Source organism: Physella acuta, unplaced genomic scaffold (genome assembly GCF_028476545.2).
Source record: "Physella acuta isolate Inbredline_101_S28 unplaced genomic scaffold, ASM2847654v3 ptg000473l, whole genome shotgun sequence".
NCBI lineage: Eukaryota > Metazoa > Mollusca > Gastropoda > Physidae > Physella > Physella acuta.
In genome coordinates, this window is record NW_026731992.1 from 77,796 (window position 1) to 105,267 (window position 27,472).

The window sequence follows — 27,472 nt, forward strand, 5'->3', positions numbered from 1 at the left end:
AAAACATTTTATTTTAATATTGGGCACAGCCCATTTTGGTATTTGTACTTCATTAATGAATAAAAAAAAGATAGCATTTGTGGGTTTTAAATAGTTCTAGTAATATTGCTTAGGAACTCTAAAAAAATGTAAATTTGGTTCAAAGGTGGTTTAAATTTTTCATTTCCTGTACAGGCAAAGAAATATATACAAAATGTAAGTAAAAAATGTGCAGTGTATCCCCTAACTCTTAATATAAGAACATTGTGAAAAGAAACTGTTATTTACAAGTGAATAAATGCTCAGTCATTACAATTTTCTTAACAATGGTATTATCTAGCTATTCACAGTTTTAATGTTAGTGTTTTTTATATTTTTGCATTTTGAAGAAATACTGAAAAGAAGGAGAAACCAAATGCCAAAGGAAACAAAGCTACCAAGTATAGTTGTAAATTATATGCTTTCTTCTATATGCTGATGTAAACTGAAAAAACAAACAAACAACCCATATTATAAATGAAATCCTTTGTCTTTTGTAAAATGATTTCACTCCATTATTTAAAAGTCATTAGAGAAAAACATTTTAAAAAAATATCAAAGATTTACAGCTAATGATAGGTTTTGTTCATTTTATTTTGTTGTTGCATAGAATTAGTGCAAAAATATTTGTTTTAAATAAATAAAATAAAAAATTGACATCCACAATGTTATCTTTTACAGGCATACTCCTACATGACTTATAGTTAACAAACTCAGATTGAATTACATGAAATCAAAATAGAAAGTCAGGTCAAATGTAAATATAGTAGGTATATTGACATGTTATTGCCAAAGATTCAAGTAATATTAGGTTAGTTGTTTGAACCTTTATACACTTTAAATATCACAGTGCAATAACATCAGGTACATTTTATAAATACATGAGTGAAAAAACAACTTGCGGACTATCATTATGATTTTTGTATTCATATCCCAGTGACAATGCTTGCTTAGCCATTTATATTACCCCATACATTAGTTTTAATCTATTTGCTATATTCAAATACTAGAAAACGATTTTCTACTATAATTTGAGACAAGACATTTAAAAATCATTTTAATTACCCTAAACACATGCAACAAATAAGGCAGAAAATATGCTTTAACATTTACAAAGTAAAACTTTACACCAGTGCATTCTGGCTAGCTATACCAAAAAAGACCCTATTTTTAAAAATCTTAAACAAGGAGATATACACCACATTTCTAATGTGTGTAACCTTAAAACCAGTAAAGGAATAATGCAAAAAAAAAAAAAAATAATAATTGACTACAATTAATAAGAAACAAATTTTGTAATTCTAAAAGATCTGTTTTTAAGTAATTCATACATTTTTTAGTGATTTCAAACTTTTAGTTCATTAAAGTTACATTTTTAAAATTCATAGCTTTTAAAGGGCCACCTACATTTTTTTTTTTAGAAATTTTGTCAAGAAAAATGTTTCAGAACTGGGAATAATATCACATAAATATTTGCTTAAATAAAAAAACACACTAAAACTAGACTTTAAAAAAAAAAAGAACAATTATCAAAGCAAAATACCAATGATCATTTTAAGGCACATTTTATATTAAAAAGCACATTCAACTTGTTTATGAAAGAAAACAAACAATGCTTTTTAAACAAGCCACATTTGTATTTTTTAAAATTTTTATCAGACCAACAGCAGTTTTGTTTAATTTAGTTATAGTTAAATCAACTGACTGTCAGATGTTTCACAATTAAAATATTTTGATTGCTTTTGGTATCAATTGACACTTTAGATCAATGTAAAGGTATCTTATAGTGCCTCATGTCAAAAAATAGGGAGAAACTAAACCAAAGAGTAGGGGCTACAGATAACATACTGCTGAGAACAACTACATGTTCAGCTGGATTAATAATTCTTGCCAAAAACATAATTACAGGCTGATATCAAATAGCCTACAGCTTTTTTTTTATCAGTACCCCAAATCATACAACAGCTTTAAGTAATTAATTTAACAAGATTAAGGTAATAAAATAAGTAATGGAAAATGTGATCAATATATCAGTGGTGATTCTCTAAAAGAAAGTTAACTAAATGAAATACATTTTTTGGAAACCACTCAAGATACAATTAATGGATAAAATGCATCTAATACGGGCAATATTTTAAAAACAATTCAGAAATAAAGGAACAACATGATAATATGAAGGCATAGAAATAATTATAAATAAAACTTTCCATTTAGATATAGGACGTTTCTATAAAATGCTAAGTTAAAAAAGTCAAGAAGAGCTTGCATATTGAATGTTTGAGAATAAAATAATTAGGCTATAATTATCAGGTAAGCTCATGTGTTTAACACAAAATAAAGAGATTTTATCCATGCCACACTTGTAAAAGCTAATTGTAATAGAAATATTTTCTAAATAATAGTAATTTAGCCAAACTACTAGACTTAATGAAATTTGTGAACTGTACAAAATACCAGCAGTGTCAATAAGAACAATTTAAGTTTAAGGCACTACCCTTTAGTAAAGAAATATACTTAAAGCCACTGTTTAATTTGAAACTCATAATTCAGAAAAAGGTAAGATTCTAGCTGAGGATGATATCTCATCACAATTAGCCTGTGGATTAGATGGCTTTTCTGGAATAGTTTTGTTTTGACCACCTGAAGAAGTAAGAACTATGTATGTTTTTCCAGAAAGTGTGCTAACACTTCGAAGGTGCAATGGAGAGCTTGTATTAGTCACTTTAATTACCTGAATATGCTTCTGGTGAAATTGATTATATGCAGCAGAATCACATTTATTTAAATGTGAACAAGTATCTAACTGTTTTTCAAGAACAATTCTTCCCGGTAGACAATTTTCAGCTTTAGTAAGAGAATTATTTGATGCAGTTGAGTATATTGTTTCTACCTTTTGAGTATGAAGACTAGAAGGAGTTTCTGAATCTAATAAGCTGTTTGTTGGCATTGCTGTCTCAGCTTTAATATGAGGAAAATCATTTTCCATACTAGAAGGGTTACCAATAGGCTTGAATAAAACAGGAAGGGAACAGTTGGCACTATCATTAGGGAATGAAGACATATACTGATTTTGACAATAGATATTCTTGTTAAATTCAATATTTTCATTAACAGGGCTTTTTGTGATTTTTTTGTTGGTATCAAGGCATTGACTTACAGGTGTCTGAACAACATGAAGTAAATTGGAAGGTTGTGAAGACATTAACTGTGAAGGAAAAGGAAGAAGTTTAATGTTTCCCACTGTTAAAACTTTCATTGAAGATGAACAACTTTCCTCTTTATTTACCAAATCAGCATTGTAAGTAGTTTTAGCAGTACCACCATGCCCCTTGCTTGTAGTAGCCTCAGTAAAAATTGGATGCCTGTCAACATCAGGTGCATTACTGTCATGTGATATATTTTCATAACTTTTGAGTTCACTTGGAGGATTTCCTGACTCATGTTCAATGTCATTACAGTTAACAAACTCAGATTTAACTACACCCACTTGAGAATTTGTAGATGATATGTTTTCTTTTCTCCAGGCGTTAATTACCTCTTCATCTTGTTCTTCCATACAGTCTGCACTTAAGACATGGCCATTTCCTTTTATGCAGTTTTCAGCATTCATATATTTTGAGACAGTAGCCAAAAGATTCAGACCACCCATCATACTTTCTGTTGACTTGGCTTCTTGAATAGATGATGTGGTATTGCGTACATCTCTTGCAATACCATAAAGAAGTTTTGAAGCTGAAGGTCTAATGAACTTTTCAATGTTAAGTTCTGAAGAAAATGTTTTATCTTTTGCTTTATCTTCTTCTAATTTTACCTCAGTTAAAAAGTGCTGTGCTGCAGTCAGTATGTTTTCATCTATTGCACTCTTTTTTTTCTCCATCTTGAATTTAGTACTTGGTACTAATGACTTTGGGTTACTCTCATTTCCTAGTTGGCGCTTGCACTGTTGAATCAAAAAATAATAATATATAAACATGAGTATTCAGAACTGTATACATTTATTTAACCTGGGAGTTAAAACTTGTATGAGAGTTAATAAAAACTTGTATTAGAAACATGTACAAAAATAATTTGGTCACTTTTATTTGAGTGGTTTTATGATTTGAGATATTTAATTTATTTACATACTGGTACAGAGTTTGAGAAAAGTGTAAATTATAAAATTTTATATAGAATGAGATTTTCAACTAAGTAAATAAGATGAGATTAATATCTAGCAGTGTAGTTTTAACACAATAATATTTCAAATGTTCATTAAAATTAGATGCAAGAGTTATTCACAATTATTTTAAGTAACCTTTGGGTAGCTACGTGAATGTTTAAGGTTTTTAACATTTACAAATTATAAAAACAAAATGACCTTGCTTCTCTCTCTTGCTTTAAGCCTAGCAGCATAAACCTTTAACCGTGCCTCTTTTTCATCAATTTCCTTTAGTTGGTTACTTCTGTAAGCAGATAAAACACAACCATGAATGTAATAGGAAAATTATATATATTTATATATATATATATATAAATATATATAAATATATACTTACACACACACCACACACACATACTAGCAGCATATTCCAGGCATTGTACGGGTTATGGGAAATATAGTTTTCAATTAAATGCCTATGCGTAAATATGAAGCTGAAGAAAATATACATAACACTAACCACAAATATAATTATTAACAGATACATATATCCCTATCCCAATCCTTATTGCTATCACTATCACTAAGACATAGGCCTATCTGTTTCCCTATTTAATTTTATTTTCTCTATTGCTATCTATAGTGATTTCTCGCTATATTCTCTATCACATTTCATTTTCACTATCGTTATCTCTATCTTGTCCTGTAGCTATCCCTAGCCTTTTCCTTATCCCTATTTGTGTCAGAATCCCATTTCATTTTCCATAACATTATCCTTAACAATTCCCCTATCCTATTTCCTTTTTCCTAGCACTATTCATTTCCCTTTCTTATTTCTGTAACTATACCTATTTCTTAGCTGCAACCGTTACGTTAACTGTACCAATTATTTCTTTATCTCTTTATCTAAATGAATGGTGGGTGAATTATATGGGTTTAATGTCCTACTGCAGTTGTTGGCCAGGGTTATGTTACTGGGAGTAATCAACTGGTAAATAAGATCAATCTTCCCACATTTTCTTATTCCTGTCCCTTTCCACTAATCACACATCTTACACATATCACCTATACAGACTTTAATTTAACCTAAGCGGAATGAGTGAATTAATTTATTACACTTTACTAACAGTTTGATCTACTCTAACACTTAATCCAACACAAACTCCAATCTACCTTAACCTAAAACACACATTTACTTGAATCTCATGTATATTGCAAATACACACAGACTGGTATTATCGCCACAAATAATAATAATTTCTCAAAAAACTTAATGGGACAGGATGATCAAACTAATTTATTTGTGATTATTTTGAGATTTAATAACACTTACCTAATTTCAATCTAAACTTGGTACCATAAACATTTAAAATGATTTAACTCATAAAAATAATCTAACTGTAACATATTGTAACACTAACCAAACTTAATTTATTTTATGAGATCTTTCGAAAAATTCTATTCTATACATGTATATGTATATATATATATATATATATATATATATATATATATATATATATATATATATATATATATATATATATATATGTATATACATATATATATATATATATATATATATATATATATATATATATATATATATATATATATATATATATCTCATAAAAAAGATAAAAGCTGCCATAAAAGCTGCACCTAAAAGCAAGTCATAAATACACATTTTTATGATAATTTGCCTGATTTTAAAAACATGTTGCCATTTTAATGTTTTTTTCATGTGACATTTATTTTAAGAATTAAAAAAATTAAACAGATTTTTTATTTGGTTGCATTTTGTAAAATAAGTAAACCTGAAGTAATTATTAACGTGATTAATGTGTTATGTCTCATTCATACTATCTGACAGTAAGTTTTATATTACTACTATTATCATTCAACAAACGCAGCTCCCACCAGATTAAGTAAAATAAACTATGAGAATAGAAAGATGTAATAAATAAAGCATACCCTTCAACAGTTAACAAGTCTAGTGCTAAATACAGCTATAATGAATAAACAGTTGAAAGTGATAAAGCCATACTATAACATCTCTACTATAAATTAAACTAATCCCATAAAGTAGAATAAACTCAATAAAAATATGAGCCCAAAATTATAATCTAAATAATCATCAATTAAATAATCAGTTTTTGTCTCCCCTGTAAAACCAGTAGTAATTTGATTAATAAAAATCAAATAATTATACAATAACCTTGTTAATTCCACATGATGAAACTGAAGGAGATGTCTACTGTAAGTGTTACGATTTGAAAAACGTCCTTTACATCCTTCAACCATGCAAACATAATGTTGCTCCCCTGTGTGTTGTCTAGCATGACTCTATATATAGAATAACAATAAAAATTAAAAGCCTGTAAGTATAGCTATGACTAATAAGTTAGCATAAGATATTTCTTGTTCAATAAAAACTGTACTCTTTGATAAAATTATTCTGCAAGACATAAAAAAAAATATTTGAAAAGGTATTGAATAAAATTCTCAGTGGCCTTAATTATATTGCTAGATTTATTAAAAAAACAAACAACAACAAATGCTTCAAAAACTAACACAGAAATAACATCTTAGTTAGGCTCACACACTCTTGAAACTACTCAATTCTAGACATGATGGTTACTGAGCAGATAAAAAAGAGGTCAACAGTTTCTGTGATCAAGGTAAATGAAGGTAGTGAGCATGATTTTTAATGCCAAGCTGTTTTTACTGGATGAACTAAAGCCTAGAATTAAACTTGAGTCTTAAGGGTTATCAATCCTGCACCCTTCAGACTGACTATGCTGTCCCCTAACTTAATTCTTTCATTGTTTAACTTTATTTTGAAATGTTCAAATATTTTTTATAACTTTTAAAAATATTTTATTAATATTTTTTTTATTCATAAGTATTTAAGGAAATATGCTAGTTTTTTTTATAGTATTAAAAAAAAATGTATGATCCAAAGCCTTTAGACTACTTTTACCATGTTTGGCACTTGAAAGTTAGTATTAAATAGCAAAAAGGGGTTTGAAAACAATTTCATCTGTCATGGAAACCCGAAAAAATGTCAGCCGTTTGAATATTTTGGTACTTTAAAAAATGCTAAGGCTTTTTTTATTTATGCACTTATAGCAATCAAATTTATGACTGCTTATATTTTAGTATACATTAAAACTTTCGTCACGACAACTTTATGATACTGTTCAGAATTCTACATGGTCTGAAAAATTGCACTCTTTATAGTATGCAAAAGTTTTTAAATTTGCATATTTTTAACATTAACCTTTTTCTATAAAAGCCATTACAATTCTCTAGTGACAAATGTAGCATTGTTACATGAACAAAAATCTGAAAAGGAATTTCATTTATCCATCTGAAACAGTGCTCAAGTTATAGGCTGTTGAAAAATTGAAAGTAGAACAAGTTAGATTTCCCGGTAAAAATCTCGATTTTCGTTTTTTGCACGATTACAATACTTCCACTATAGGCCTACTCTGTATACGAGAAAATAAAAATAGCAAAATGTAACGAAAAGTAACGAAAATACATTTTTTTTGAGTAAACCGTAAGCTTTGGGTATTTCTGAGATGACGGAAAATACGATTATCAAATACCTGAGACATCAAACTTTCAAATGATGCCAAATACAATAAGAAATGGATATTGAACTTTTTAAAGAGAGCGTGTAAGATTGGGGAAAACTTATTATTTTTTAATTAATGGGGTTATTAAAATTTTCCCCATTAAAGTTATTATTTTCTAAGTACAAAAATGGACAAAGAATCCTAAAGTGCAAGAAACCCAGTATAATGAAAAATCAAGATTTTCATAATTTTTTGAATTATTCTTGATCTATACTAATCAATTCACAGAGAAAGTGTTTAAAAAAAAAACCATAACAGATTCAAAGATTTGTAAAAACTAAATTATAAAAAAATGGCCAAACTATATTTGCAGAAAATGAGATTCTTTACAGTTCTATTTTTAAAAAAAATATAAAAGATGAAATTCGAACAATAAAAAACTACTGTTACCTTTTGATGATGTGTATGATTATGCGTTTTACTGCAGCCTGGTTGAGTGCATCTGTATCTAGGTATACCAACTTCTTTTAATATATGATACTGCAATGAGTGTTTTCTTGTGAAAGTTGCCTCTTCCATGTTAGCATCCTTACATCTACTACATACCCAAAATCGGATACCTGTTAAATTTTTTACAAATGAATCATAATAACAATGCATGAAATCTTAATTTAAAGAAAAAATTATATGTTGTTTTGCAATATGACTCCTTCCAACATCACCTCAGGATTTTTGTCAAAAAATCTATTCAATGTTTGAAAGATTATGTTGTGGGTGTCCTAACATTGTATAACAAATTTCATCTCCATTGGTCAAGTATTATGCAAATTATGGCAAATGTACAAAAATGTGTCTCAATGAGTAAAATGTCAGAAACACCTCATTTATAACATGCAATTCTGGATTCCTATTTTCATAGTATGATGACCCAAGTTTAGGTTATAGACGTCAAGTAGAAGATAGCAGAAACAGAGCATAGCGTCAGAGGCGTATCCAGGTTTTTTGTGTAGGGGGATCGAAAATAGCAAAAAAGGCACCAAATTTGTAATATCTTCTATATAAGTATATATATATATATATATATATATATATATATATATATATATATATATATATATATATATCTATATACTACATGTTTGAATATTTATTTTTTTGTTTGTCTGATTTCGTACTGTAGAGAATCTACGCTATATAGAGAGCTGTAAAATAGTATGTTGGTAGAGAACAATTTTTCTTTTCAGACAGACTGTTAATCACAAATTTATTTAAAGACATTAATTAATTTATTGATTTATTCATAGGTAGATTAACCACATTTATTTTAAAGTTTTAGAACAATGGCTTAACTTTGACTGAATAGTGACGTTTGATAACTCATTTGTTTGTTTGTTTGTTTGTTTAATTTGTTATTGGGGAGAATCTGCATTATGTTTAGAGCTGTAAAATAGGATTTTGGGTGGTAAATATTGTTCTTTCTTACACACACTGTTAATTACAAACTAATTTAAAGCCATTAATTAATTTATTGATATATTCATTGGTAGATTAACCACATTAATTATAAAAGTTTAGAACAACGACTTTAGTAATAGTAAAAAGATTTATTTTCTTTTTACAACAATGTTTTCAATTATTTTTTCTTAAGGCCTATATGTGAATGATAAGGTTGACTATCAGGACCTCGCGGGGCACAGGGCAGGTGAAATAGAGTTCACCTGTTTCTATGTTCTCAGCATATGAAGGGATAGTGTGGTCAGAGCTATGCTCGGCTGGAATAGTTTTTTTAAAAAAATACAAACATGTCTGAGACTTGGCGGGGCACTGGGCAGGTGAAGTAGAGTTTAGTAGAGTTATTTAAAATATAAAAAAACGTCATTTTGAATGTGGCGTCTGGTTATTTTGGGATGATAAGTGCTGACAGACGTGATGTCATTTATGGATGACCCCCAAAACCCACAGTTATCTAACTAGATAACGGGTAGTCTAGTATATATATATATATATATATTAGCTGTATGTTATTGCTTCGCTATGATGTAAAATAAATTTAAAGTAGCAACCTGAAGATATAAAAAAAAACACACACAATGTAGGCCGACAAAAAAAAACAAAAAAAAACGTATCACTCTAATATATATATATATATACATATATATATATATATACATACACACACACACACTACTACCAAAAACAATGAACGCAGCATAATCTGTTTTGTAACCCTTGTAAAAAAAATTACATAATAATTCCTGGGACATAAATTAAGACAAGCGCATAGGGGAAATAATCAATATCTTAATATAAATATGTATATGTCTACACATTTTATTATAAATATCAAAACAAATCAATAATTACTTAAGAATCTAATAAAGTAGCTTAACACTATTCGTTTATACAAAAATATTTTGTCTACAATCAGAATTAAATATATTGTCATCATAAATGCTAAAGTATTACAGCATAATGAAAGTTTTTTAAATCAGAATTGGTATAAAAGCTAGCTTTTCAATTTAATTGTAGAACATTTGGAATAATACCCTACATATAACTAAAATATCGGTCTTAAATTTCAGATCATGAACTTTTAAATTAGCTACCGACTTTTTGTGTTCTTTAAAGATAATTTTTTAACATAATGAGAAGGTATGGGTTAGATCACTGTATTGCTCACACACCTTTTACTGGTAATTGCAAAAACAGTATTCACAGAGATTTACGTTTCTGGCAGCTTGGTACTTTAGTACATCATTATGCGTTTTCCCAAATGTACTTAACAGATCAGTTCGGGGTGGGTTGGGGGGAGGGGTTCAACTTCATTCACCACTGTCCAGGCACTTTAGGTCAATTATCAAACCCAGCGTATACCTAGGTGTGACATTAATGTTGCTCTAACCAATTGTGGTGGTGAGGTGGGGGTGGATAACCAACTCAGAGTGAACATAGCGTCAGTTTTTAGATGACCGTTCTAAACATAGGGGTCATCCATAAATGACGTCACGCTTTTTTAGACGATTTTTACCTCCCCTCCGTCACAAAAAGCCAGACCCCCCCCCCCCCTAAAATGACGTCACACCTCAGCCTACAACCCCCCTCAAAATTGCAGTTGAATTTTTTTTAAACAGCTATATTTTCCAAAATCTTGTCTGAACTCTGTCAAAATAGAGTATTTTAACCAATTGTTTTTACAATTTATTAAAATAGTTTTCTAAAATGCAAACTAACGTCTAAAATTTGTTTTTTTTTAATACAAAATATAGCATTATTCAAATATAATATAGATCTAGATGTAGTAAACTAAAATAATAATTAATAGAAATTTGATACTGCTTCATATAATTTGTAATTGCAATCAAACTGTCATAATACTACTATTTCATCGTGATGACGTTGTTGACCTTGTCAAAATTACCCAACCGCTATGCAGTTCGCCCATAAGTAAATTTAAATAGAGGTGCCACATTAGTTGTATTTGTGTCTGTATTGTAATTTTAAAAAATAAATTACACAATTTAAACTGTATATATAAAGTAATTATGTTTGAAGTTTTATATGTAACATTTTCTAATTCAATTATTCATAAGCAAATACATTATACAGTTGCCTTAAACTTAACACCCCTCTTGCTAAGTGGTACTACCCGTAGAGGTTTTTTAAACATTGCACTGCATCGTAATGGTTATTTTTGAACGACAAACTGATACAGCTGCTAATACGTGTTGTAAATGTTGACTCTACTAGTCTATTACTGTTATAATTAATTGCTGCATGAAATAAATCTTGTGATTTGCATAGATGTGCCGACCAAAGATAATTTTTTAACAAATATCAATGTTTAAAACTTTAAATTTAAAAAGTTTCCAAAAAGGCACCACTTTGCTAAAAATGGCCAAAGGGGGAGCGGCTGCTCCCCCCCTGCGTACGCTACTGCATAGCATAGTTAGGTAGACCAATAGAATAACAGGAGATGACCGGTTACTTGGGACGGTCAGATGACCACTGAAACGTGGGTCAGCGGTCAGACAGAGGTAACGCTAGGGGAGAGACGTAGAAGTTGAAATTAAATGTAGTGTCAGAGTTTGTCATGGAAGTGTGTAGAGAGAAATCAAGTGTTAGTTGTAGTTAGATAGTGTTAGTAGACAGTCAGGTATTAGGATGTAGTTAGGGTAGGAGTCTATGTCATGTGTAAATAAAGAACTGTATTTTATTGAATTGGATCTTTTGTGTTACTTCCACACTGTACCAGGCTTACGTAAGAATAGGCAATCCCCGTGGAGAGTATGTATGTATATATATATATATATATATATATATATATACACATGTATATACACACACACACCGTATGTTCATTATGGAGCAGTAGTTATATATATAGAATAAAACTTTAACAACCCCACCCTCACACTTTGTATTAGAATAATGCATCTTATTTTGAAAAAAAAAAACAAACCCCACAATTCATAAGCCTTCTAGAAAATAGTAAAATAATTTAAAAATTAAAAAAAATAATTTTCACCTAAATGAGGTCAATGGGTTTTAAAAATAAAATTAAAATGTTGAAAAAGATGTGCCGGTATACAAATTAAAATTCATGTTTTTACCTAGCAAATGTTTTTTCTAAATGTCATGTGTACAAATTAGACCAGGTGTCAGAAGGGAATAATGTTATTTTCATTTAAACTAGTTCCAATTCCCAACTAACACTGATGTTGATCAAAGAGGTAAGAACTTAATTGAGAGAACCGATTCTAGATTTAGTCCGATAACAAAAGAAAAGAGAAGGCACATTAATTTTGCTACTAACCTCTTATTTTCTCATTGTCTTCCCTTTATTACATACCTGATAAGCTCACCAAATGACTGTAGAGTGAGGTACTAGCAGTATAGTGTTTACCACAATGTCTACAGTATTTTGGCTTTAGCTTTCTTGGGAAACATTCATAATCTCTTAGAAGCATTCTTGCATAAACCTGTTATAAAGTATGAGTGACGTGATTTAAAAAAAAATTGAGTAATGTTATTCTGAAGATTCACTGCTAAATAATTATTTGATTTTTGGCAAACACAACTAATAATTAGGTATATTTAAAGGTTCCATGAAAAATGAGCTCAGGACAAATGATCTCAAGGAGAAATGATCTCAGACAAAATATCACACGTCAAAATATGTAAAATATATGAGACGAGCCGGCCCGTGGCATATCATACGCCGCTATTTAGTTTTTTTTTTTACTACTTTTCAGTAATACATAATTTGTGAATTCGACAGTACCAACGCTGCCACTGAAAATATTTCTTTAAAACACTATAAGTAGCTCGTTAAGGACGATACCCCCCCCCTCCGTTAAAGTAAACTCCACTTAGTTACCCCCCCTACGTTTAAAATAGTTTCAAACTAAATTATCTGCCCCTAATAGCCATCACTAAACCCGGCTCCGCTTGTAAACATTTAGCGTGAACCACAGCTCATCAGACCATGTAGGGGTGGGGGTGGTAGGGAGCACGCTTACAGCTTGTTTTGTAGCGTCTCCCAGAAGAGAATTATATATATAGATGATTTTAGTCAAAGCAAGCATTTTAAAAAAATGATTCTCTTAAGGATTTATATACTTTATAGACATTATATACTTATAAACATAATAGTTGTGAGAAAAGGTTTGTCACATAGATTAGTTACAGTATATTAAACATACAAAAATTGCAATTAGAAATGTAATATTCGTAGATTCAAACTATGTTTTGAGACAGTGTAGGTGGGCTTGCAGATCATAAGACAATCCTATCACATTAGGTGGAAGTAACTAAATCAAAGAGGATCACTCATCTATTGATGGAAGGGCTATGAAAACATACATATACATACAGCAAGGTGGCCGCTGGGAGAAGACATCTGCCCTACTCGGACTATACAACTATACTCATTAGTCAATAGTTATATTTCGGTCACACCATAGTGATCAGGTGACACATGCTTACTTTAAAGACAGGGGTCATAGCGGAGCTAAGTTACTCATAGTGTGCATGCAAAGCACTGTTAGTGGCAATTACTCAGCTATGACTTATTTACATCCCAGAGGGCATATGCATTTTTAAGAAGTCAAATTTACGCTAGACAACAAGAGCGAAGATGTTGCACTTGTTTCACTTGTTTTGACATTAATGTGCTTTAAGTATATCATCATTTTATTTGTTTTATGCATCATTATGTCTAATACTTTCATATAAAATGCTGTTTAAAAAAATGTAGTCTTATGATGGTTTGTTGATTAAGTTTAAGTCATTTGTGTAGTAGCCCTATATCTCATTTAAATAAAGTGTAAATAAAGTACATGAAACCCTTATGACGTTCAATAAAAAAAACTTAAAAATCATTAAGTACATAAAATCCATATGACAACAAAACATGTTAACTTAAAATCAACTAAAAGAATCATAAATACTATAAATATTTTACTTGAGATATTTTGTCCATAATATCATTTGTCTGCAAGATACTTTTTTATCTGGGATGTTTTGTCTGAGATCATTTGTCCTGTCAGCTATTTAAATTATGTTTGAATTTAAAAATTATTATTATTGTAAATAAAGACACTTATTTTGTACTAGATAAATGGCCCGAGAGAAATACGAAATAAGTTGATAGTGTTTTCTTTTTCTCTAAACCAAAACCATATAGTATAGAGGCTAAATGTAGAAGTTGCCACAATACTTTGGTAACTTTTGATCTACATGCAGTTACTGCACATGCTTACAAAATACAGTTGTAGTCATAACCTAAGCCTTGCATCTAAGTATTCTAAGATCAAACTTGACTAAAGTCGCATTCAGAGTTTCTTTCAGGCAACTCTTCGGAGATAGTGTTTCTTTCAGACTTTTTTCTCAGGGGGCGGGCGCAAAAAAATAGAAAATCTACATGCAGACCACTTTTAAGATTAGACAAATTTGGTAGTAGTGTTAGTGTCTGTATTATTAAGTATCAATGACATCATTATTAATGAGTATTTTTTCAGCAATGGTTTTAAAGTACAAGTTTAATCTAGAATCAATGATGTCATATTTCGTTTCATTTTGAAAACTTCCTACATGTTCCATGTGGCATTAAGGTCTTTTACTATGCACCTTTTAAATTTTCTAGTGTTTCTCTCGAGCGCTCCTGACAGGCAGAATAGCAAACCTATTATATTCGAATGTCATTAATTTCTTTACAAAACTATCAACTCTTTAATTGTGTGAATAAATGCAAAAAATATCCAAACATTTTAATAAAGACACTTTTAATAAAGAAAATGCTAACACAAGATTAGAAACCATAGTGGCTATGGGTAACCTTTTTATGATATCTATCATGTTTGCTAAGCATGACATTTTTTATTGTATCACCATTAAAATACTCACTTTGTTGGGCTATTATTTATTTATTTTAGAAGGCCTCACTTCTAATAGGTAAATATAACAGTTGGTAAAAGTTTTAGTATTTAGGAAGGTAAATGATGTAAAAAATAATATATTGTGATTTTGTTCATACATTTTAAAAGTTTTAGGCACTTCACAGACCAAGTGTATTGAAAATGAGAAAAATGCCAACTGAAAAAAATAAATAAAAATAAAACCAACTATAAGAAATATATGAAAACACTTGCAGTAAGCCTCAGCTTAGATTCTGAATCCTGAGAAGAATCTAATTTTTTCCAATCCTCACTGGTCAAATGATCTAGGGTGTTTTTTTCTGCTTCAGTTAAAGGATCCTGGAGTCGTGATAAAGTCTGATGATCATAAATCTGAACAGAGTCCATCCACTGTCTCATGCCCACTGTAAAAAAAAGTATCAATAATGGAAATTAAACTTTAAATTTAGTCCAATGCATGGTAATGATATTTAAATGACAGTCTATTCTACATAAGAAAACTATAGCAAACTTATGCCATTCAATGACAACTAATGAACCAGTATTCTTCAATTTAGGAGATGTCAATACTAAAACTGTGTCACAGAGGTTGAAGGATTGTGCTTGATGATACTGCATGTTCTTTATATTGGTGAAATAAAAGGAGACTTTTTTGGAATCTTGAAGAAAATACACATTTTTAAGAATCTAAATAAAAATATTTAAATAACTGAGACTTAAGACTAGATTTTTGTGTCAAAATAGGTATTGGAACAATGTTGGCTGTCATATCAATAGTGCATTGGTTCTAGTAGTTTCTTGTTATTACTTGTAATACTTAAGCGCACTTTTTTGGGCTAAACAATTGAGAGTGATGTTTTAATTATTTGAAATAATTTAAGTTTGAGTAACTAATTCATTAAGCTCTCAAGCAAATATATGGCAGCCTATCTGAACAGTATAGTTTTTTGAAGATTGAAATTAGTTTATTTCTCATAAAAATATAAGCAATTTAATAACAGTGAATAATTAGGTGAATATTTTTTAAAACATACAATGTGCTATGAAAATTTAATAACAGTGAATAATTAGGTGAATATTTTTAAAAACATACTGAGTATTTTTTCTTTATCTTCAAGAGATAATTCTTCAGAGGGCTTTTCTGCTGCAACAATATCATCAAGGACCTGAGAAATTAACAATTTTATGTGAAGCAGATGAATAGTTTACAGAGTAGCTTTGATTTTCTTTATACCAGAAAACTATCAATTACTTAAATAACATGTAGGTTTACTTGAATAAGAAATTTAAAAAAAAACATTAAAAAAATTATTTTTTATTTTCACAACACTCAAATCAGTAAATAAAATGAAACCTACAATGCTTACTACAGCCTTAACAGAAAAAAAATCGATAGAACAGATAATGTACTCTATAAAGATGAAATGGACTCTTTGTCTCTGTATGTATGTAAAATGTTTGCGGAAGACATGCATATAGTAAAATACTTGAAATTAAAAACTTTCACAGGCAAACAATGATGTCACATGAAACTAAGAAGAAATAATTGTATAAAGTCAGAAGAAATGAAACTAATGAAGTTGAAGTCCCGAAAAGTACACAAAAAGAATGACGTAATTAGTTGAAAATAAAAATATAATTGATAGTCAAAGTAAAAAATAATACACAATAATAATGACGTCATTGATAATGGATAGTAAAGACACTAACATTGCGTTTGTATTTAGTTAGGTTTAAGTTTAGAGTTAGGTTTAGGGTTATGTGTGATTTTCTCAAAGATCTATATTTGCAGATAGACATTTAATTGGAAAAGTAATAATATTTCCTAAACCCAGGCACCATATAATAATCCTCCTTCAGGAGCTACTGATAGTGTTTTAAAGCAAATATTTTCAGTCACAGCATTGGTAGTGTTGAATTCACAAAATATGAATAACGGAAAAGTAGAAAGTAAAACAACTAAATAGTGGAATAAGCTATGCTGTATTAACTATACGCTCATATTAATTATATTCTGCTTGCAACATACATTAAAAATAAAATGTGAACCACCCTCACCTTTTCAATGGTATGCCATAATGAACGGTCAACAGCAAAAAGTTTTGTTGCAACTTTGTATTGAAAAGTTTCCTGTCTAGAAAAATAAAAGCAGGTGATTATATGACATTACTTTTAAAGTTAGAAAAAAACATTAAAGATGATTAAACAATTCAAAAATATTTACCAACTAATTATCAACCAAATATTTATATAACTTACCCAAGCTCCCACTAGTATTATTTGTTTTTTAAAGCCTTCAGAACTTAAGGCCATATCTTCCTCTTGCTTTCTATGTATTTTATATTACAATTGCATTTTTCTTAACTATTGAAATGCCAATAGTTATGAAATTTTTTTTTCAAAAAATATTTAGTGGTATTTAAATACTTAAATGCATTTACAACAACAAAACACTGTAGTAAAAAATGATACTGAATAAATGATGAGGTGACTTTAAAAATTTACTAAAGCACACACCAGCGTACCCTATCTTAAATTAAGAATACAATTTTTTTTTATTTGTGTTGACACATTTAAAAATGTTTGGTTCAACAACTAAATGAAAATACAATTTCTTTAAACTTGACCTATATGTGCTGAGTAATAAAGTTAAATCTTCTTAGACAGCAATAATTAATTTAGTATTATAAGGGGTCATCCATAAATGACGTCACGCTTTTTTTGACGATTTTAACCTCCCCCCCCCCTCCCCCACACGTCGTCACAAAAAGCCAGACCCCCCCCCCCCCTAAAATGACGTCACACCTCAACCTACAACCCCCCTCAAAATTGCAGTTGAATTTTTTTTAAACATCGATATTTTTCCAAAATCTTGTCTAAACTTTTACAATTTATTAAAACAGTTATCTAAAACGTGAAATAACGTCTAAAATTCGTTTTCTAACATTGCTTTTTTATAATGCAAAAATGTGACGTCGCAACATCTGACCCCCCCTCCCCCTCATCACACATCGTCACAAAATTATGGACCCCCCCCCCCCTCCCCCCTACGAGTGTGACGTCATTTATGGATGACCCCTAAGGACTTATTTTCAAATATTCAATACAGTTTCCATTTGCTCCAATTATTTGCCATATTTGAAATTAGGAATTTGGATTTCATATTCATTAGGTATAGGCATTATTAACTTACTCTTTTCCAGCATGAAATGTCTGAGTTTCACAAGTTCTTTTATCACCAATTTCTTCTGTTTCAAAGTTTTCAATTTCAAATTTTATTATTGGAATACTTTCTATTTTCACTAATTCTTCTGAACATTGGTGATCTTTCTTGCTTTCTGATTCCATATTATGCTCCAATTTTGGTAAAGCCTTTTCATTTTTCTCAGATTTTTCACAATATAAATCCTTTAATTTGGTATATTTCGTTGCCTTCACTTTAGGTTGCTTAATCTTGCGCTTTGGTACAGTAACAGAATCTTGTTTATGAGAGGTCTTCAATTTTTTGATTGGTACATCTTTATTAACTGGCACTGGAGCTTTGTGTTTCACAGTTGCTTTAAAATGAAGAATTTAAAAATTACAATTTAAAAAGTAAAAACAAATGTTAAAATGTAGGCTAATTAAACACTAAACAAATCTGTGCATACTGTGTTTGTATATATTTGTTTAGAAATCTGATATTTAAAAAAAAATAAATACCATATTTATTTCCTTTAAAGAGTTGATTTTTAGTGCGAAACTCTTTTTTTGCATCTGGTGAAAAAGAGATAAAAAAGTAGGTTAGTGAAATAATTGTTTCCAATACAGGTTGCAATAATAAACAAAAGTAGCAAAAAAAAATAAATAAAATAAATGACATGTCAATTTAAAACAGCTTTTTTGAAGAGCGTATAATCATTTTTAAATATTTGAATACCTTATTTATACAGGTTCATAGGCAGACTACAGACAAGCTTACCCTGACAACCAAAAGTAGGAACAGTCATACAAAAAAAAGTGGAATTCGAAGCAAAGAGACAGGGACATATGTGCGGATGCTACTTTGCTAAGCAGAAAATAAATACTTAAAATATGAGAAAGACAGTAGATATGAGAATTAGGAGTAGGTTTTATAAAAAATGATATTTAGCCAGCATATAGTACTTAATTTCAGCTTACTTTTAAAAAAATGTGAGCCCCACACCCTCCCACTTAACTTTAACAAACCTACAATAGTAATTGGTTAGATTCAACACTTGAAGTAGTTGATGCTACAGCAATCTGAAACTATTTTGTATTCTTTAGTTTGCTTGCCAAGCTCATGTGTTCTAGACTTGTTATGTACTAGACTTGTACTAGTATGAGGCCATATGAACAACAAACAGATGGTTAAGCTCCTTGTCAAAGTCATATTTTAATTATTATTTATTCAGTAGCATTATTTTAGTTAGTCTGAGTAATGGATTGATCGTTTTCTATTTTACTCCATATTTATTTACTGTTTAATTTACGATTACATATCCCAAAAAATCTTTTTTTCCCGGCTTAACAAATGAAAATTTCTAAAATATTGTTCTTTTTTATAGCTCCTGCAATATTGGCAGCTGACACTTTCCAGATGTTAATGTAGGCCTAAACTGTTCTAGACCTAAACAGTGAAACGAAAGAGGAAGAAATGGCAGCTTAAGAACAGATCATAAGACTATTTTACAATTATACTGAAACTCATACAACTGAATAATTTAACATAGTTATAAATCTGATAAATATGAGAATTATTTGAATTGCCAAGATTTGGCACAAAAATAGAAGCTATTTAAAAAAAAAAAAAGATAATTCTAAACATAATCTACTAAGACTTACCATCTGTTGTACCAGTCTTTAATAAACTTATATGATCTTTTAAATGTGCTCGCATTTTATGTCGAGCGATTTCTTCAAATCTATACTCTTTGCATTCTTGTTGGCAACTTTCAGGACAGAAAGTACAAATAAATTTGTAAGTATTGCGAATTTCCTGACTGAGATCCTGAGCTAAAACATATTCCAATGAAGAAGAAGCACTTTCAAGAAGTTTGATGACATCATCGTATTGAAGCCACTCTTTTAGCATGAGACATTTCTAATTGGGCAAAAATAATAAATATAAAAAAAAAAAATAGCTAAACACAAAAATGAGATTTTAAGGTAATAAGAAACAATGCAAAAGTATTAAAACAATCACTTTATAAACTATAGGCCCAAACCTATGTTCTGTAAATTAAAACAATGGTATATTCTTTTGCTGTGTTCTTAACTGTAATAATGAGGTTAATTCATAGAACATAACTAAACATTATATGTCAACATGTTATGTACCAAATAGCCTGTTGACTCCAGTCGGCTCTTATCTCTGGATATACTTCCATAGTATTAGTGCAAACCAAAAGCCTCTGCAAGGCAGCATTTTTACTTTCTCATATATACAGAGTATAGAGAAAGTATTGTAATCGTGCAAAAATTGTTTTTTTGCAAATCTCGACGTTTTACACCTCCCTGAGTTGGAAAAACATAATTTTGCAATCTTGTGTGTGCGTATGTGTAAACACCATAACTTGAGTACCCTTACAGCTAGGTTGATGAAATTTCATATATACATATTATATCAAATTTGTAGATCCGTAACAACTTTTCAGCGATTTCCGATAACCGGAAGTGGAACTTTTTCTACTTTCAATTTTTCAAAGGCCTATAACTTGAGTACTATTTCAGATAGATAACTGAAATTTCACATCTAAGTAAAAGATATAATTCTCTGCCTTATATCAAATTTTGAGTAATTTCTGTTGACCGGAAGTAGTAATTTACGCTATTTACCATTTCTCAAAAAAAAAAAAAAACAAACAACAAAAAAAAAAACAAACAAAAAAAAAAACATCATGTGAATTTAAAAAGTACTAATAATATCCCGCACTATTATGCACATTTTGTTTGGCGTTTACTTGGAGTGCGATTCTTTTTTCTACGAGATTCTATTCTTTTATAAAAAGTTTAATTAAAAATCTATATACTACTAAAAGTCAAGTTTGTTTACATGTTTGAATATTTATTTGTTTGTTTGCCTGATTGACTATTGTGATATGTTCCACTCTATCTGGAAAGCTGTAAAATAGTATGCAGGTAGAGAATAATTTTTTAATGCAGACAAACTGTTGATCACAAATTTATTTAAAGACGTTAATTAATTTATTGATTTATTCATAGTTAAATTAACCGTATTTTTTTAAAAATGTTAATACTTTGAATAAACTTTGTGGGGATAGTGACGTCCCTTGATGTGTTTACATTTTTGGTACAATAAAAATGGCGGACCCCATCATAGACTTTGTGGCCCATTCAAAAGTTTAACGCGTTACAAAGCTAATTTTCTGCCGGCTATAACTTAAACAATACGTCCTTTTGCTGTATTTATTACGTTCCAACACTTATATCAATTTTCAACTGTCTTTTTCATTTAGTTTTACGATAAATTTCTCTAGATCTAAAGATCAGCTATCGAAGGAAATTTATGAATCTAGCCTAGATCTAGCCTAGATGTAGGTCACTAGATTCAATGTAAATTCTACATCTAGAATCTATTTCAGGCCTTAATTATTTTATATAAATCTTTGTTTGGCTTATTTAAGATAAAATTTAATTTGAAAGTTAGTACTACTAGACTTATTTTTAGATCTAGATCTAGAATCTATACGCGTAAATCAAGTTGCATAAGGAGACACATAGTATAGTATAAAAATTCACTTGTGACATCACGAGTAAATAGCTAAAATGGTAGCGTAGTCAGCTCTCATGCAGGAGGCACGGGTTCTAGACCAATATGTCAATGAAATTTTTTTTTTCAATTTTTTTTTAGATGTGAATGATAACGTTGCCTATCTGAACTTGGCAAGATACAGGGCAGGTGAAGTAGAGTTCATCTGTTTCTTTGTCCTAAGCATATGAAAGGATAGTGTGGTCAGATACATGCTCGGCTGGAATTGTTTTTTAAACGATAAAAACATGTTGTCTGAGACTTGGCAGGACACTGGGCAGGTGAAGTAGAGTTGAGTAGGTCACCTGTGACGTCAGTTTATGAAGGGATAGTCCGAAATCGGTGTTTTCGGTGTTTTTAAAAGATAAAAAACATATATTTGAATGTGGGGTCTGTTTTTTGTGACGATAAGTGACACTGCAGTAGCGTACCGAGGAGGGGGGGGGGGGGGGGACGGTAGGGGAGGGGAGGCGGGGGGTGGGGAGGGGAGGCGGGGGGTGGGGAGGCGGGGGTGGGGAGGTGGAGGGGGGAAGGGGGGGGGGACATATGTTGGGGCGCCAAAATGGTTTGGAAAAATAAATTGATAGGTTGAGGGGGGTTCAAATCGAAAGTTTGAGTGGGGGGGGGGGGGGGGGAATTGCACATCAAAAGTTTGAGGGGGGGGGGGTTCAAATCGAAAACTTTGTCCCCGGGCGCCGGGAAGGGTCGCTATGCCTCTGAGTGACAGACGTGATGTTTTTTGATGGATGACCCCCGAAACCCACAGTTATCCAACGGATGACGGGTATTCTAGTATTGTCTATATCCTGAATTGCCATCCCCCATAGTGTTATATCAGAATATTCGAGAAAGTTTAGGGGAGATCACTCCCGGTTTATTTGTTTTAAGATTTATTTTCTTGATGGGTTGCTGTTAACAGGTAACAAACAATATTTGCCAGTGGGTAAAAACTTTCAAGTCAGCAATCATCAACCTGATCACACCATCCCTATAATTGCAACTTAAAGTTTACACAGCATATTTCAAACTAAAGTCCTAATTGTAAAAAAAAACAAAAAAAAAAAAACCAGTACCAAGTTAATGTTTAATGAAATAACCCACCGTATTTGTTCGATAACACTGAAAAGCTATTCTTTCTAGATTTGTTCTTGTCATATGTGAGGTTTGAACGGATAAATAAATTCTTACAATCACAAAATATGAGGTAATGAATGTAAAATAAATTTAGGGGAAAAACTTACTGGAACTCTTGACATGTTGAACAATTAAAGGTTCACTCAATGAGAAAATCTGTAAATATTTAAACAGAATAATATCGGTCTACATTAAACTATGTATAATATTTTTTTTAAAATAATAAGCTTTCAAATGCACAGAAAATAAGTAAATACAACAAACATTTGAAAGTTATCAAGCCAGCACAAGGTTATGCAATCAGGTCAAACGACTGTATTTTATACATTTTGATCCAATTTTAATAATTTAACTAAATATTTTACATTTAAATGTTTTGTTAATTGTATTATTAATTAATATATTGCAAAACAAAATAAAAAAGACTAATTAAATTCACATCACTGATGACCCAGTGAATGCTCAAGAGACGCAACCATAGTATACATAATACAAGGGACATAACAATCACTAACAAGACATAACGTAACAGTTGCTTAGAGATGTTTGTATGTAGATACAAACTAGATCTAGAAGAAGAAGTTGATGATCGAAAATAATTTAAAAAAACAAACAAAAAAAAACCCCCAGAAATTTAGAAAATATATAGATTTTAGACTTAGATTTAAATATAGAGGATCTAGATCTAGGCTAGTCTAGTTCAAGTTGTTGGTGACGTCGCGAGGGTAAAACACCCTAATCTTTACCCAGCTGCGGCCACCCCAATTTCTCCTCTTAGATTGCTTTAATAGCCTTAACTATAGTATTTACAGGGTCTTACACATATGTAGAAGCTATTTATAGTTAACCTAGTTATAAAAAGCTTTGATAGGTTGGTTTTATTCATCTCATCCGGGACCTAGTGCTTTTCATAGGGGGAACTAGAATGGCCTATGACATCATACCTCGAAACTTAAAAACTCATCTTCCAAGAGGTAGGCCATGCCGTTCGGCTCACGGCTCCTGGGTTTGTTTGTTTGTATTATCTCACGGCGCAAGCTCTTGAAGCTATTTACTAAGATGGTGGCGCGGTTTTGTTTTCATTAAGAGGTAGAGGGATAAAACCAATGATTTTGAAGCCATTGTCAATTTAGTAATCGGAATTGCCTGTTCTATTTATGTTTGTCAATTAAGAATAGTAATGTGTACTTTTGACCTAATTTCTTTATTTATATCGCAAGCGGCTATTTAGTGAAAGTAGCTCTTTTTATTCTTATGTTAACGTGAACTTAAAATCACATAACTTCTAAACTACGCTTCTAATGTTAACCAGCGCATGATGCAGCAACGGTTCAGAGTCTTAGCTTTATATACATGACAACGTCTGGGAATAATTCCCAGGTCCGTAAGTGTGGTCACTATGCCAGAAATATCACCTCCCCCCCCCCCCCCCCCCCATAATGCCATTTTATTACAAACGTTTTGCCAAAAACAAAGCAAGGGAAAATGTGTGCTGCGCCAAAATCCAATTATTTGGCTAGATTTTAGTCATGTCGCGTCATATCTAAAATTGAATACATTGCGCTTTCCCCATTGATGATCATTTTTATAATTTTTTAAAGTAAAAATATGAATTATTAGTTAAGATTGCAGTTTTTGTAATATGGTATACTTACTCTGTAATCTCAAAAGCATGGCATGTTAATGATGTACAAACATTGTCATAAAACAAAAATATAAAGTTTGATTTTTTTTTTTACTACCACTACCCGCCACACCTAGGCCTATCTATACAATACCATACAATATTTAAAAAAAATTTTTTTATTGATTGTGTTAAATTTTAGCTATCTAAATTCATTTCTAAGATATTATAATATGCTTCTAAAAAGTTTTATTGAAAAATCTTTAAACATGATCGATAAATCCACCCGTGAAATCAAGTCGCAGTTCTAGTACTTACTCCTTCATAAGGTTATAATAGGCTGAACCTAACTTTGGAATTTTTTTTCAGTTATAATGACTTTGCACAGAAAGTTAATATATGCTACATTGACTTAGTTTACTTATTACTAGATCTAGTGTGCTAGCTATTATGACATTTTTTTTTTCTAAAAATTTTATGTTGTTGAGATTTTCATCAAAATGCCAACAGAAGCAGAAAACAAAAGAATTTGACCTGGATATATTTAGAAATGGACATACGTACAGTAGATATCGGTAGTTTTGAATAAAACATCTAAACAATTATTATACGAAGTGATAAACAGGGGGATGGCTGCAGCATGTTTAACCGCGTGCAGATCTTTACAATAGATCTAGATCTAGAACAGTTTTGAAGTGCATTTCTGTCGTTCAATAGTTTTCACTGTACTCCTAAGCAATGAACGGCCCAAAAATATACAAAGAACCATAAACTTGGCAAATGACTAATTTTTAAATACATTTAGAATCTAGATCTAAATTATATATATATATATATATATATATATATATATATATATATATATATATATAGGCTGCAGACTACAGATCCTGGGCCTGTTTTCTTGACCACGAATATCTCGCATGCGTTGTAGTACGCTTTAATAGAAACAATATGTAACATTTGAACTCACAATGACCCCAAATCCGTTTTCCCCACTTGCTGGGTTGGGAGAGCGGGGGGGGGGGGGGGGAGGATTACGATGACGGAATCTCGACAAGCTCATAGCAATGGTCTTGCTATGAAGTATGCTATACGCCTTCACTGTTCACATCTAAACCAATCTGACCTCACAGTGACCCTGGCCAAAGCGTGTCGGTATATTTCTCGCGCTGACGAGATAACGTGAGCGGGCGATCAATGAAGCAACGATGTTTATAATTGGCGTTTTTAAAAACATAAATCTAGAAAAAAAAATATAATCTATTTAAAAAAAAAACAATTTAAAAAAGACACTTATGCAAACAACTCTATGAAATGTTAAACTTAGATAAATACACTTTACTTCACGCAAAAAACAAGAGCTTTAATACTAATAGGTTCCGATTCCGTAACTGATCAAGAATCGGGAGGTACTGCGTTCTCCACTCGACCACGACGTCTTACGGTAATAATAATTATTTAAATATAGGGTATTTAGAAATAGCAACACAAGAACTAACGCTAGCTAATCCGCATAACTAATTACAATAAAAGACAACAAAATACAAGCAAATCCACAAGAAAAATCAAATAAACACAAAAGGTTTAATTTTAATACTGGTCGTACAAGTGCTTAACGACCTTAATGCCGGGTCTCAATAGCGGCCAAGGGCTATTAGGACCCGGGTCCGAATAGCCACTTCCTTTCTACAATGAACAATTAATCTGGAATCGTCATAAAACATACTACATTCTAGATTTAGAATAAATATTATTTTAAATATTAAGTATTATTAAGCTAGTGGATATCTAGATCTACATTGAGTAGGACTCAGTAGGCCTACATCACATTAGTAGTAAGTAGACCACATTGAAACCCCATTCCAAAGTTGAAGATCAGTCTAACATAAATCTAGATTCTAAGATCATCATCATAGATAGGTTCACCACTAGATCTAGCTAGATCTAGATCTAGCAACTAGACTAGTCTAGATTTAGAATCCAGATCTGAGATATCTTAGTTCAGATTTTAGATTCAGGATCCTATTCTACTAATTATAGATATCGAGTCTCTAGAAATAATCTCTCTAGTCTCTAGATTCTACTCTCAATCTAGACTCGAGATTTAGAATTTACCGACATATTCTAGATTAGATCTAGTTACTACAAATCTAGTTGCACTTCAAATGGTGCAAATAATCACAACCTAAGAGAGATTATTAATCTAAATATAGTCTAATTAATTTTAGTATAATCTAGATAATATTACTAAAATTAATTGGCAGTGTTACATTTTCAAGATTTGGCAGTGTGTCTTTTTGCTCTTTTCCGTTTCAACGGTTTTTCGTCTGCTAACCTCTAAAAGTAGTACGCAGGTAAACAATGCTTTGCACCGCCTTGCGTGGATGAACATACAAAAAATAGTCCACTAAGAAATATTTTAAAAAGTCGAATAGAAGTTTTAATGAGAGAGGACGTTATTGAAAAAATATATCTCTTAAATTAATATTTTTTATTTTCATTTTTGAAATAATGACAAAATTTAAAAAAAAAATTACTTAAAACATAAAAAAAAAAACAACAAACAAACTACATCTAGAATGTAGCAGTCAACGATATTAGTTGTGATTTTTACTTTGAGTTTAGTCTAGGTTAGTTTCGGAGTCAGAAAAGTTTGTTTTTTTAACCAGCTTCTGATCAGTCTTTCTTCCTTTCAGTATGTGTAATGTGCAGAGTTTCTTCCTGGCATCTCTTCGGGGGGGGGGGGGGGGGGCGAAGCCCCCCCCCCCCCCCCCGAATTTTTTT

The 27,472-nt window shown here is 30.8% G+C and overlaps 1 protein-coding gene across 1 annotated transcript; it reads right to left on the reverse strand.

Moving 5' to 3' along the window:
* On the reverse strand, nt 1-27,014 carry LOC131943924 (uncharacterized). Its single transcript, XM_059304288.1, has 13 exons — nt 26,959-27,014; nt 23,169-23,217; nt 20,001-20,259; nt 18,858-18,911; nt 18,349-18,712; nt 17,214-17,289; nt 16,249-16,321; nt 15,392-15,559; nt 12,590-12,721; nt 8,191-8,360; nt 6,375-6,502; nt 4,376-4,460; nt 1-3,958 (listed from the first exon to the last, which is right to left on the reverse strand). Exons 2-13 carry the CDS (start codon nt 23,181-23,183, stop codon nt 2,558-2,560), a joined length of 2,925 nt encoding a protein of 974 aa, XP_059160271.1. The 5' UTR covers nt 23,184-23,217; nt 26,959-27,014; the 3' UTR covers nt 1-2,557.
* Nucleotides 27,015-27,472: the final 458 nt, after the last annotated feature.

Excerpts from the sequence above, each read along its gene's own strand:
- LOC131943924 (XM_059304288.1), bottom strand. Across the intron at positions 12,722-15,391 it reads AGAATCTAAGCTGAGGCTTA|AGGTTTATGCAAGAATGCTT; the intron begins CTGCAAGTGTTT and ends ATACTTTATAAC. Across the intron at positions 8,361-12,589 it reads TCATTTGGTGAGCTTATCAG|GTATCCGATTTTGGGTATGT; the intron begins GTATGTAATAAA and ends AAAATTTAACAG.